Source organism: Drosophila elegans, unplaced genomic scaffold (genome assembly GCF_018152505.1).
Source record: "Drosophila elegans isolate 14027-0461.03 unplaced genomic scaffold, ASM1815250v1 contig_208, whole genome shotgun sequence".
In the NCBI taxonomy this organism is placed as follows: domain Eukaryota; kingdom Metazoa; phylum Arthropoda; class Insecta; order Diptera; family Drosophilidae; genus Drosophila; species Drosophila elegans.
The window spans coordinates 18,401,116-18,413,634 of NW_024545578.1; the positions used below are offsets into that span (position 1 = coordinate 18,401,116).

The 12,519-nt window shown below is 40.3% G+C and overlaps 5 protein-coding genes across 5 annotated transcripts; 2 read left to right on the forward strand and 3 right to left on the reverse strand.

The window, feature by feature from the left end:
- Positions 1-199: 199 nt before the first annotated feature.
- Positions 200-3,079, reverse strand: LOC108142880 (cilia- and flagella-associated protein 52). Its single transcript, XM_017266956.2, has 5 exons — positions 2,541-3,079; positions 1,778-2,482; positions 1,255-1,484; positions 976-1,192; positions 200-910 (listed from the first exon to the last, which is right to left on the reverse strand). The coding sequence occupies exons 1-5, from the start codon at positions 2,960-2,962 to the stop codon at positions 259-261; spliced, it is 2,226 nt and encodes a 741-aa protein (XP_017122445.1). The 5' UTR covers positions 2,963-3,079; the 3' UTR covers positions 200-258.
- A 101-nt stretch (positions 3,080-3,180) lies between these two features.
- On the reverse strand, positions 3,181-4,510 carry LOC108142301. Its single transcript, XM_017266053.2, has 3 exons — positions 4,343-4,510; positions 3,991-4,283; positions 3,181-3,539 (listed from the first exon to the last, which is right to left on the reverse strand). Exons 1-3 carry the CDS (start codon positions 4,410-4,412, stop codon positions 3,339-3,341), a joined length of 564 nt encoding a protein of 187 aa, XP_017121542.1. The 5' UTR covers positions 4,413-4,510; the 3' UTR covers positions 3,181-3,338.
- Positions 4,511-4,986: 476 nt separating this feature from the next.
- On the forward strand, positions 4,987-9,482 carry LOC108142705. Its single transcript, XM_017266720.2, has 3 exons — positions 4,987-5,711; positions 5,793-8,230; positions 8,286-9,482. Exons 1-3 carry the CDS (start codon positions 5,318-5,320, stop codon positions 8,418-8,420), a joined length of 2,967 nt encoding a protein of 988 aa, XP_017122209.1. The 5' UTR covers positions 4,987-5,317; the 3' UTR covers positions 8,421-9,482.
- Positions 9,483-9,562: 80 nt separating this feature from the next.
- On the forward strand, positions 9,563-11,573 carry LOC108142706 (putative serine protease K12H4.7). Its single transcript, XM_017266722.2, has 4 exons — positions 9,563-10,463; positions 10,561-10,699; positions 10,769-11,240; positions 11,341-11,573. The coding sequence occupies exons 1-4, from the start codon at positions 9,676-9,678 to the stop codon at positions 11,466-11,468; spliced, it is 1,527 nt and encodes a 508-aa protein (XP_017122211.1). The 5' UTR covers positions 9,563-9,675; the 3' UTR covers positions 11,469-11,573.
- Positions 11,483-12,363, reverse strand: LOC108142707. The gene is made up of 2 exons (XM_017266724.2): positions 12,229-12,363; positions 11,483-12,163 (listed from the first exon to the last, which is right to left on the reverse strand). The coding sequence occupies exons 1-2, from the start codon at positions 12,293-12,295 to the stop codon at positions 11,565-11,567; spliced, it is 666 nt and encodes a 221-aa protein (XP_017122213.1). The 5' UTR covers positions 12,296-12,363; the 3' UTR covers positions 11,483-11,564.
- Between the last annotated feature and the right edge of the window lie 156 nt (positions 12,364-12,519).

The following is a 12,519-nucleotide window of genomic DNA, read 5'->3' on the forward strand; positions in this document are numbered from 1 at the left end:
AGTTTCAAACTTGAACTTAACCGTCAGATTAAATAAATTTATATATTGATTTGAATAGTTTAATAGATCAAAATTAATTGCAATTGTAATGGCTTTATAAACACGTATTTTATTTTTAAATTTTTTGTTTGTACAGGCAGATAATATAAGGATTCGAGGCTAATATGGGTATATAAAAAATATAAAACTACAAGCCAGCTGACAGAAGAAAAACTGTCTTTATTTTACGACTCAAAGCGAAGATAAACGAATAAAAGTTCAGCACTTCCTGACGTCCGGCACTATTCCACACTCGGCGTAAGGATCGGTGGTCTTTGCCTCCTTTTTGGCGCAGGGTGGGCACTCCACGCAGCACAGATCGTCCTTGGGAGTGGCCTTCAGCAGTCCGTCGATGTTCTCCCCCTTTGGCGTCTTCAGATTTGTGCCGGAATTCACTCTGGCCGGCACTTCATTCATCTTGGTTTTGGACGACGTCTTGGGCAGCGAGTATTTGGCCGCATCTGGCGGATTGGGTCTGCCCCAGAAGTCCCGCGGCACATCCCAGATGATCAGCGATCCGTCCGTGCTCCCAGTGACGAACATGGTCATGCAGGGACTGTATGCGCAGCTGATCACCGAGGAGGCGTGCTCGGAGCCCAATCCCACCACGGCACCACTGTTGTAGTCCCAGAGTTTGACCTGCAGATCGCTGCCCACGCTGATGAAGTAGTCGCCAGTTTCGTTGATGGCGAGGCAATTAACCGATGACTTCTTGGAGGCAGTGAGTTCCCGGATCAAAGCGCCATTGTACACCATCCAGTAGATGATCCTGCCGTCCGAGCCGCAGGTGATCACTTGGACTCCGGTCGGAAAATACAAAGCAGACATAAATTGCGCGTTGGCGGTCACCACTTGTTTGCGAGTCATACGTCTGTCGGGGATTATGTATAAGATTAATAATTTAAATAATAATGATTGTTTTTAGTTTTAGCTTACTTGATATCCCAGATCACACAAGAGCCATCGGTGCAGGCGGATATCACTTCAGTGTCTAGATAATTGATATCCAGCGAGGTTATGGGTCCCGAGTGATCCTTCAGCACACCCAAGAGATCCTGGCGATAGGGGTCTATCTTCCAAACCCTCACTTGTCCCTCAATGCCGCCCGTGATAATAAGACGACCCGTGGAGGCCACGGCTAAAGCACTGCATCCTAGTATTAAGTATTAGGTTCTAAGTAGATACGTCTTAAATGCAAAACCCATATATACTTACCTTTGTTATGCGCATTGGGAATAGCATAGATGAGCCTTCCGGTGATAGGAGTAAAGGCTCGAATGATTCCATCGTTCCATACGGAGACAATACTGGTGCCATCGTGGGTAAACCGAACGCAGGCGCAGTTGAAGTTGTAGACCATGATGCGGAGCAGCTCTTGTTTGCGACTCGAAGACCAGATTCGGATGCACTCCTTGCCAGAGGTGGCAAAAACTCCTGAGTAATTTCTTTAAGGGAAAAGATAAAATATATTAATATATAAAGTTGCAAAAATGTAATAGTTTATAATCCAATTTGACTAGCTCCTATTTATAGGGAGAATATTGTAACTTCCTTTTTAATTTAACATTAATGTCAATTTAAGACAGATTGTCTCAGCTTTTTCTATACATATTCTGAAATCACAATGCGTAAAAAGGTCTTTCGGCAGATATACGATCTAGATGTGAGCTACATGTTATCACTAAAACCATTATTCTTAAATCTTAAAAAGTAACTATTTCGCAAATACTGTACTTACTTTGGAAATGTGATGCTGTAGACCGACTTGGTGTGGCATGTTCGCAGTAGTTTCAGCACCCAGGTCTTGATATTAAGTCCGTAGATCTCGTTCGTGTCGGTGCAAATGTAAAATGATTCCGGCTTGGAGCGCACAAAGGATGAAATCCTTCCTGACACATGAGTCTTCTTCAGGGTGCGCAGATATGGCCACGTGGGACCTGGATAGTCCCTGAAGTTAATTAGCGGCACATCGGTTCGCTCCTCCACTAGCTCGATGTCCCCATTTCCAGCTCCAATTAGCAAACGTCCTCCTTCCAGGACATACAAAGCTCGAACGCCGTTCACATAGCGATTGCAGTCCCTGCCAGATGGCTTCCGGGGATTGTGGGTGCCAAAGGCTCCCAGGATGCAGCTGGTGGAGCCTTGCTTGCTCACATGATCGCGATCGCAGCAGTTAAGGACGATCTTCACGATGTCACCTGTTCCAGTGCCCAAATAGGCAAACTCATCCGTCTTATTAATGCGCGCACAGTAGAAAACCCTTGTCTTGCTGGCCATCAGAACGTCCTGGACATACAGCTTCTTCTCCTCGCGCAGAATGCTCCACAGGCGCAGATGCCGATCTCCGGCAGTTATAAAAAAGTACGGATTATTGTGCAATGGTCGGACGGTCAATGCATTTCCGGATATAGCCCTCGATGCGGGTGTTTGACAAATGGGAGAGCTAGAACAAAAACAAGAATGATTATAATTAAGGTAACGTTTACGATTTAGTCACCCACAATGCCTCCATGTCGAAAACGATGACAGATCCATCATCCACGCCTCCGATGGACACCACGCAGCGATCCTGGGCCGTAAAACATATGGCCTGCACGGAGACCTTGTGCAGATCATGTCGGGAGATCTCCTTGCGCTGATCGTAGTCCCAGATGATCACATAGCCCCGAAATCCCATGTGGTTTATCTGCCCGGAGGCCATGTATTTGCCACTCTTGCTGAGATCCAGACATGATATTGTATTTGTATGTCCCGCTACAAACTCCTGGGTGTTTTTCTTATAGTCAGCGATACCTATTTTGTTTCCAAGTGCAAAGATAATGGATCCCGTCACCGGATGCTGGCGCACTCCATTCTCCACTTTTCCGTTGATCCCAAAGATTGCACGCGGGAGCAGTTGTCTGGTTTCCTGGGCATCTCCCATTTTCACAGGATTATAGTAAAATATATGACTCCAAATGTAACATATAAGGGATGTTGTTGTGTCGGTTTCGTGCGAAATGCTTTGAAGGTTTTAAGCCGGCTTGTTTTCTGTTTGAAAACAAGATATTACAAATTTTATTCAGCGACCGTTGCCTGGTTGCTGTTGCTAGCCAAGGATAATATTATTTGTTAAGTTATTTAAGCCAATATGTATATATAGCATTTTATTTATCATAGAAACATATGATTACAAATTTAAGAAAGAATTTATATTGCTTAAGTTAAATCAGTGGATGGGGGTTGGATTAGTTGTCAACTATTTAAAAACAAATTTAAAATGTTACCGCAATTAAAAGTTTTATCAAAACGACTAATATTTAAATTTTGTTTTGTAAGTCACCAATGGGCTTCTTTACTTGAGTGGTCGCTTGGGAACAATATTGTTTCAGCTTGCTCACATTAAGCGAGAAGCAGTTTCTGTGGACACGAGCTTGCATTTCCATCTCCTTTTTAATGAGATCCTCCATGGCGGCGTATTTGTCTGCCTCGATTTTAAGATGCGCCAGCATTGCCATGTTCTAAAATAGTTTAAACAAAATCGAAATGAGCAATAAAAATTAATTTCAATTATAAGGCAGACTCATAAATCGAAACCGGATTATCAGAAAAAAACATTTTTAAGCCAATAAATTTTTTGAGGTAAACACGATGAGTTTTTTTTTTTTACCTTTACTTACATATCGTCCATTAGCTCTGGTATTTAGACAATTTTATACTATAGAAAATAGCCTTATGACTGTACCATTTTGTTTTAACCTTCATATTAAGAATTTGGGGGACGAGGACACTCCAAAATATTAGTTATCTGTTAAGATATGATTGAGTAATCAAATTTGAAGAGGCTTTCTTAAATTATAAGTAACGTAAATGCTATTGCTGATCGAGCGAATTGGTAGTGTCAACTATAATCATTATGTTCAATTGCGACAAGGCCTACAAGATGATTCCGATCCCTTGTGTAATAGTTACCTCCCGGTATTTTGCCTTTAGCTCCTCCAGTTTGGCTGATTTCTGCTCCTCCTCCTCGCTGGTAAATTGATTTTCAAAAAACATATGCTCCGGATGCAGAACATGCGATGGCACGTGAAACACCTTCCTGTCCAACTCTCTGATGGCTTTGAGTCCCTTGGAAGCGGATGCTTGGAAACGACGCTCAACGGTTTCCTTTTGGGCCTCCAATAGATCCGCTGTTGCCGGGGTTTTTATCCTGTCTATGATCTGTCCTATGCCCTTCTTAATGATGTCCTGCACAATGTGTTCGCCTATAAAATGCAATTATGATACATAACGCTACCCATTATACTAAATAAGTAATACGGACGCTCTGCTGAAAGTTGTGCCGCTGTGAAGTTAAAATACTTCTGGTCGTAGGTACTACTATTAAAGTCCATTGCGCGGGAACGGTACACTTTTATTTAAGGAAAATTATATTCAAACTGTATTCTGTACAAACAATAAACAAATAATCGCGCAACTTGATAAGTGTTACCGTTCTAGGATAGCAAAATAATGGAACCACTTCAACAGTGCTGCCAAATCTAGCTACAAAAAAAGTTAATTAAAAAAGCTAAAAAATAACATTAAATTTAAATTCGTTAATCACAATTTAAGAGCTTGTTAGAGGTTTAACTTCGAGCTATATAATATGCAACTCCTGTTCTGTATAGCTATTGGCTTTACTCGGGTTGACTTGAAATTTGTACAGAACATTCTCAACATATTGTTGATTCAGAAAAAAATGAATATATATATAGTTCAAAATCCTGACAAACAAATTAATTTTAGAAAGCAAACGACACCAGAGTTAAAATTTGGTATTGGAATGGTGGCAGATACGCTGATTTTTTCGTGTTTTTGTCGTTTTTCCCTCCACTTCCATTCTTTTCGCCAGGGTCTGACAAACATTCATCGAGACGTCTGGCAACGCTCTGCACATTTCTAGTATTTTTCCGTCGATGTGACGATCCGACGTACTCCACTGTGCACATCTGTTTATCCCGTCCCCCAATTTTCTTTAAAAAGCTCGTACAACATGATTATACATTTGTATTTTGGTATACCCTTATCTGTGAAATTCTTGAGCCGAACTCATAATTAAAATTTGGTATACATACCCTTATATGAGAAATGCTTGAACCGAACTCATAATTAAAATGTTTCAGTTTTCATAAAAAAGCATAGCAGTAAAGTCAAAGAAATTATTTGCTCTAAATTTACTCATTTAGGTGAAAATAACCTTCTACTTACCTTAAAAAGCTCATCTGAGTCCTTGGTGATTAACCAATCAACCTAAGAAATGGACGAAAGTGGCGAATTTAATTTAGTTTTGAACCGCGACTGCCTCTTGCAGATAATGAAATACGTAATTACTGGTTGCGAATTAAAAGAACATTGGAACAAAATGTTGAAATATGATGATTTAATAAACTTTGTGTTGGCCCATGAAATGTTCCTGGATTTACTTGAGACTTATCACAAACGTCTGTACGAGGTTCTTGATTTGTTTCTTACGTGTAGGATAACAAAGCTACTAATAGATCTACGAGTTAATAAGTCGTCTAAAAGAAATGAATTTTTTTGGATATCCTACCTACAATCTATCAGAGAAAAAGATCCTTTCTATGTTGAACTACATTTTAAAAATAATGTGAACGATAAAAGCATGGTTTACGTCAGTATTAATAAAAAAAGTAAGTCTTAATTTGAAAATACATTTGTAATAACAAAAATTATTCAACCAAATCAAAAATTATATTACCTCTAATTTAAAGCGGCAAGAGAGCAGGATTTTATCATGGAGTGCGTCAAGTTTGATGTTGATGTTGCTGCAAAAGATTTATATGACATCTGCACCAGGATCCCAAACTTGAGTAATTTAGAAGTTGAAGGCACTAAAATCCATGGAATACTTGCTGATATCGGACGCCATTGCAAAGATCTTCAGGTGCTGGCAGTTCATCTAAGCCCGGAAGGCGGGGCCGCCCAATATTCATCACTGGTATTGTTGCCCAATTTAAAATTTTTTACTATATCTGGAGTCCAAGAAAGCGGAGCGCAATTGCTATTTTTTGATGATTTAAGAAAATTGCATAGACCTAAAAGTTTACCACCTTTGACCCTGTTTATCACAGATCACTTAAGCAATAAAGGTCGGTATATTACGTTACCGACTTTTGACTCTTTGCATTCTTTCAACATAAGGGAAGATGATCGATCAAATGATATATGTGTTACAGCACAGTTCGATTTCTGTGAAACAACGGAAGAAAGTAATTTAATTGAGGAATCCCTAGCAACCATACCTTTAAGTAAACAAACCTTAATTGAGTTTAACAGAAATAAAGCGAAACTTAAGTTAAATATACATAATGATTCGGACATTGGCGAAATGGGTTCCTTATCAAAGCTGCCCAACCTAAGCCGATTGACTATATATAACAAACGTAATAATTTTAAAGATCCCAAGCCACTGGCAAAATTCCTCCAATCAATGATCCCAAAAAAGTCATTCGCTTTGAAATATATTTTAATAAATTATATATCAATAGATCAATTAGAGGCCGTAGAACTTGCGAAAATAGAATCTATTCGATTTCTGGCTTGCCATTTGTCCGAATGGTATTCCATGAAGTTTTTAAGTCAGCTAAGAAACCTGCAACACCTTGTTATTAATGTCCGCGAGTCCATTAATTCCCATACATCAGAGCAACTTTTTGACTTGCTAATTGCAGGCCAGGGGCAAGCTACCATAGCTTGCAAAGATTTCACCCTTAGAAAGAATGAAAAAAAGATGCAAATTTATAAGCGGCCATCGTATGCAGAAATTAACGACGTCAATACCGTCGAGACACGAGACCTTCCAATTAATGAAACACTAAATCCACTCTTCCAAGCTTTCGCCACCAGCAATTTGAGTACGATCGAAGAATTTCATATAAGTGGACTGATAAATATATGTTTTAAGGATATCTCAAAAGTGGCAGAGATTCAAACCATTAAGAAACTGTCGTGCTCCCTCTCAGAGCTATCTGGAATTGAGAAATTGGCTGGGCTCAATAATCTCCAGGATTTGGATATATCCGGAAAAGGAAACCTTACCGCACTTTTCACAAAGCTGGCTGAGAAGAATATACTTCAACGATTTCGATATTCCGAAGAACTCGTTCCTGAAGAGGTTATAAGGGTTTCCCAAATAAAGTCGCTAAAAAAACTGGAGTGCAGTTTTTCGGACTGGGAGGACTACCAATCCTTGTCAGAGCTAGCTAACTCGAATGTTGAAGAATTAATTGTACTGATACTAAGTCCAAGCTATTCCCTAAAAAAATTTTTTGGAGCGTTTTCTTCAAATAGTTTAACTAGATTGCAGCACCTGGAAGTTGAACACAACCCAAGTAATTTTAAATTACCACGTAGAGCTCTAAACATTGCAGAAATGTCTGAAATTATTGGAATAAAAGGTTTGAAAGTGTTACGTGCAGGATACTTAAATTCAGAATGTTCGCAAATGTTAGATCGATTACCCAATCTACAGCACTTGATACTTGAACATTCTACTGTTATTGATATGAACCCTTTGGAAAATATATTAAGGGTTTTAGTACACAAATCGCCGGCAACACTTCAAAAATTGGACTTGAATAATATCTTAATTGGATTCAATGAATGTAATTATTTGACCCAACTTGAAACATTGGAGTCTTTAAAATGCAATTTACGCAAAGAACCTGGTTTAGAAGTTTTGGCAAACATTAAAAATCTTAAAGGACTAATAATCTGTGAGGCACAAGACTCGCTCACTGAACTTTACCGGGCTTTTGCTCTTAGAAGTGACTCAATTCTACAAGAACTTCATACACCAATTACATGTAATGAAGAAATCTACGAAATATCGCAAATAAAGTCACTGCAAAAAGTTGATATTAGCTACAAACGCTTATGTAGCAACTTATCAGAGCTGGGAAAACTAATTAAACTTAAATCATTGTGTATATATAAATTGTTTTTTTCCCATTTATATATAAATAGTCTGTTGCCGATGTTTGAATCTTGTCAAAAGCTCGATTACGTCACATTGAAATTTCGTCGAGAGGAGGTAGATACAAGCACGGTCATTAAAATTTACACCATTTTAAAATCTGTAAGGAATCCTGCACTTCAGAGACCGTTAAAACTTACTCTTATTGAAGAAAACTTTATCCCAAACATCAACGTAAGTATTGCGATGACCCATCGTCCGGCGATTAAAAATGTTTTTTTATTTGCAGGTAGAAGACATTGACAAAGCATATTTAAACGTCTCCTATAAGTATGAAATGTTCAGCCATAAATTTAATAATAGTGGATTTGTGTTGAAAAATAATTTGGATAGGTTTACAAACGCAGTTGATTGGAGAAATTAAATAATGGAAAATACAAGTTAAACATGAATTCGATATACCATTATTTGAGATCACTTATCATTTTAACAATAAAACCAACAAGAGTTACATAAAGCAAATCAAATTTCAACTTTTTTTCTGCAAACTTAATCGCAGTTGATCATGTTAAATTAGGATTCCGTAATCATAAGCCACTTACTTATGATGGATAAACTATAGAATTTGCACTATTTAATACTCTAGAAAATTACTTTTGTAGTCTCTTTTATTTCAATATTTTGTTTTAAAAGCTGTCCCTTAAAATTAGAAAGCCCTTTGAGGCGCTTGGAAGCGGATGTTTGGAAACGACGCACCACGGTTTCTTTTGACCCTCCAAAAATTTTGCTGGATTATGCCTTTTCTGCAAAATGTGTTCGTCTATATAAAGAAATTACCGGGTAATGGCAATTTTTAAGGAAAATTGTTTGCAAAGTGCACAAAAAAAAATAAACAACCGCAAAATTCAATTAGAGTAACCGTTCTTGGAAAGCAAAATGATGTTACCACGTCAACAGTGCTGCCAAATCTAGCTACTAAATGAAGATTCATTACAAAAGCTAAAAATTCGATAAAGTAGCAAATCTTTGAGCATGTTTTGCAAACTGTACTTACACTTACATATATTTTTTGAACCTACATTATTCACAAAAAGCTTTATATATTATAACTTTAAGTTGTTTGACACGCGAGTAATACTATTCTGAATAGCTATTAATATTTCTATGAACTGTAGATTCCGAAATAGCTGCTCAGCTTTAAAATCTTTTTTTGATGGGAAGGTAACCTCTTTAATTTAAAGAATCAAAAAACTGAAAAAAATTGTCAATAAATCAGTGTCAAAGTTGATTTAAAATTTTTTTTTAATTTTTTGAACATGGACTACAATAGTTTGTTTACTTAACATTAAAAATGTTAATTTATTACACTTTATTAAAATCATTTAGATTATTTTTGATGCACTTGCTAACAATCAATATTAATGATAAGCGGTCATTAAAAACAGTCCGTATAAACATAAAGAACACCCCTAATGTTTTTGTTTTGCTTTAGCCGGCTTTGCGAATATAGCGAGAACTGAATAATCAGGCAAGTGCGACACACATAACGGTGCCTATATAAATAGCTCACACCACTCTTTAGTCGCTATTTACAGTTCAACGGTGAACGGCATTCGATCTAATCAGATTCCACAGTTACTGGAACTTCCACTTGACCCGAGCAAACAAAGGAGACAAATATGCATTTTATTGGGGGCGTTCCGAGGCCTCTGGGGCTGGGACTGCTGCTCCTGGGACTGATTGCGCCCATCTCGGGGCTTGGATTTCGACGCGGAAAACTGGACAGGGGGTTCCTGGGGGAGCCCAGTAAGATACCAACACTGCAGAGATCCCTGGAGTCCGAGGATCTCTGGTTCGAGCAGAAATTGGATCACTTCAAGGCGAGCGATGGGCGCACCTGGCAACAGCGGTACTTTGTGAACGCCGACTACTACCGGAATGACAGCTCCGCACCCATCTTCCTGATGATTGGTGGCGAGGGAGAGGCATCCGCCAAGTGGATGCGGGAAGGAGCCTGGGTCCATTATGCCGAACACTTTGGAGCCCTCTGCCTGCAGCTGGAGCACCGGTTTTATGGAAAGAGCCATCCCACAGCGGATCTGTCCACCGAAAATCTACACTATCTGAGCTCCGAGCAGGCACTGGAGGATTTGGCCAGCTTTGTGACCGCCATGAAGGTGAAGTTCAATCTGGCCGATGGCCAGAAATGGATCGCCTTCGGTGGCTCCTATCCGGGATCACTGGCTGCCTGGGCCAGGGAGAAGTATCCCCAGCTTATCTACGGATCCATCAGTTCCAGTGGACCCCTATTGGCCGAGGTTGACTTTCGGGAGTACTTCGAAGTGGTCAAAGCATCGCTGGCCGCCTACAAACCGGAATGCGTGGAGGCGGTGACCCGCAGCTTTGCCCAGGTGGAGATCCTTCTCAAGCACATGATCGGGCAACGCAGTCTGGATGAGAAGTTTAAGTAAGTAATGGAAATGGAGTTTTTTTTAGCTCCGTATTCCTCTTCTTAACTTTGAAAGATAACTTTACTGAGTTGGTGTAAACTGCTCTAATTGTAGGACCTGCACTCCCATCAAGGATTCCATTGAAAACGACTTGGACATGGCCAATTTCTTTGAAAACCTGGCTGGAAACTTTGCCGGCGTGGTTCAATACAATAAGGACAATAGTCCTCATGCCACTATAACCATTGACGACGTGGGTGTTTCACGATACGAACATTTCTTAACTTTAGTAATCTATCTACTATTCATTTCAAACTTACAGGTCTGTGATGTGATGCTTAACACCACGGTTGGACCACCTGTGACCCGTTTAGGCTTAGTGAATGACATGCTATTAAAGGAATCAAACACCACCTGCCTGGACTACAAATACGAGAAGATGATAGCAGATATGAAGAACGTGTCCTGGGATTCGGAGACGGCCAAGGGAATGAGGCAGTGGACTTACCAAACCTGCCATGAGTTCGGCTTCTATCAGACCTCCGACAACCAGGCAGACACCTTTGGTGGTCGCTTTGGCGTGGATTTCTTTATTCACCAGTGCATGGATGTGTTCTCCAAAAACATGGACGCAAAGTTCTTGGATCTGGTGGTGTCCGCCACCAATGAGAATTATGGTGCGCTCAAGCCAAAGACTACAAATGTGCTGTATGTGCACGGTTCTATTGATCCCTGGCATGCTCTTGGATTGGTGAAGACTTCGAATCGTTCACTTCCCACAATTTACATAGAAGGTATGGTTTGCTATATAATATAAATGCAATATCAAACCCTTTGTTATTCTGCACCTGTTGTTAAGCTTACTAACGTAAACAATATTTTTTCCCCCTCTAGGAACTGCTCATTGCGCCAATATGTACGAGCCGGTGAAAACCGATCCACCTCAACTGGTTGCCGCTCGTAATAAGATCCTCAAATTCTTGGCCAAACTGCTGGAAGGCTACACCTCAACCCCAATCTGAAAAGTCAGCTGAAATTTTGGATTCGTCAGCGATTTGTTTTATTTGTTTGCTTTCGCATGAATATATATTTAATATAATTTTTTACTCCGCTGGGAGTTAATCCTTCTTGGCCTGCTCCATTTTCTCGTGGAATCGCTTCCAGTAGTGCTGCACCGTGGCGTTCCGAATGATGTTGTGTTCGACAAAGTTCAGCAGCCAGGTGCCGGTGAGGTAGGTCAGGTCATAAATGAAGGCCACTACGCGAAAGAAGTATTTTTCCGCCTGCTGCTTGCTGGGCATATTGGACATGATGTCCTGCAGCTGCTTGGCTGCCGCTTCCTTGGCCTCCGCTGCCTTCTTCTGGGCCTCGCTCTTCTTGTCCTCATTTGAGGATCCCGATCCCTGTTCGGTGCCCTTGCTGCGAACGATGCTGTCTAGGGGATCGGCCCTGCCCATTTTTCCATCAGAGCTGACTATAGAAACGGACGGCGACATAGCCACCGATGTGGTTACATCTTTCTGGGTGCTGTTTTTTGGGTTATTTTCGAAGGAGCTGCTTCCGGGGATACCAGTGGAGCCGGGAGCCACGAAGCCAGGGGACGTGGTTTTGGGTTTGTCACCATTGCCATCTCCAACTGAAAAGCAGCGAGCTGGGCTTACAATCACAGCACGCGGATACGCTGCATCGCCGTTCAACAGCTTCAAAATGGAGTAATCTTTAAGACATAAGGGGGCAATTTAGTCATAATCCTGTTTTCAGATCCACGTGCTCTTGACTTACCCCTGTTGTTGGCCAGTGATCCTGCCACCGACCGATTCCATTTGGCCAAAAATGTTGTGCGAATCATTTTCCAAGTTTTTTTGTGCGGCGAATGCAGATTTAAAGTTATTCACTGGCGTAACAATGACAATTTCACCAAACGAACAAAATCCAAAATGCCTGACAGCTTTCAAACAGAAAATGAAGGCATCCTAACAGAGTTGCCAGAGTTGAATCTCTTTTCAAAGAAACCTCTATTTTTTAGAGGTTAGAACGCTTTTAAAGTGCTCGAAAACGTAATCATAAAAATTT

Excerpts from the sequence above, each read along its gene's own strand:
- LOC108142707 (XM_017266724.2), bottom strand. The coding sequence starts at position 12,295 with ATGATTCGCACAACATTTTTGGCCAAATGGAATCGGTCGGTGGCAGGA. Across the intron at positions 12,164-12,228 it reads ATCACTGGCCAACAACAGGG|ATTACTCCATTTTGAAGCTG; the intron begins GTAAGTCAAGAG and ends TATGTCTTAAAG.
- LOC108142706 (XM_017266722.2), top strand. The coding sequence starts at position 9,676 with ATGCATTTTATTGGGGGCGTTCCGAGGCCTCTGGGGCTGGGACTGCTG. Across the intron at positions 10,464-10,560 it reads AGTCTGGATGAGAAGTTTAA|GACCTGCACTCCCATCAAGG; the intron begins GTAAGTAATGGA and ends CTCTAATTGTAG. Across the intron at positions 10,700-10,768 it reads CCACTATAACCATTGACGAC|GTCTGTGATGTGATGCTTAA; the intron begins GTGGGTGTTTCA and ends TCAAACTTACAG.
- LOC108142880 (XM_017266956.2), bottom strand. The coding sequence starts at position 2,962 with ATGGGAGATGCCCAGGAAACCAGACAACTGCTCCCGCGTGCAATCTTT. Across the intron at positions 2,483-2,540 it reads GTTTTCGACATGGAGGCATT|CTCTCCCATTTGTCAAACAC; the intron begins GTGGGTGACTAA and ends TTTTTGTTCTAG. Across the intron at positions 1,485-1,777 it reads TACAGCATCACATTTCCAAA|AAATTACTCAGGAGTTTTTG; the intron begins GTAAGTACAGTA and ends TTTCCCTTAAAG.
- LOC108142301 (XM_017266053.2), bottom strand. The coding sequence starts at position 4,412 with ATGGACTTTAATAGTAGTACCTACGACCAGAAGTATTTTAACTTCACA. Across the intron at positions 4,284-4,342 it reads GGCACAACTTTCAGCAGAGC|GCGAACACATTGTGCAGGAC; the intron begins GTCCGTATTACT and ends TGCATTTTATAG. Across the intron at positions 3,540-3,990 it reads TAAAGGCAAAATACCGGGAG|AACATGGCAATGCTGGCGCA; the intron begins GTAACTATTACA and ends AAACTATTTTAG.
- LOC108142705 (XM_017266720.2), top strand. The coding sequence starts at position 5,318 with ATGGACGAAAGTGGCGAATTTAATTTAGTTTTGAACCGCGACTGCCTC. Across the intron at positions 5,712-5,792 it reads CGTCAGTATTAATAAAAAAA|CGGCAAGAGAGCAGGATTTT; the intron begins GTAAGTCTTAAT and ends TCTAATTTAAAG. Across the intron at positions 8,231-8,285 it reads ACTTTATCCCAAACATCAAC|GTAGAAGACATTGACAAAGC; the intron begins GTAAGTATTGCG and ends TTTTATTTGCAG.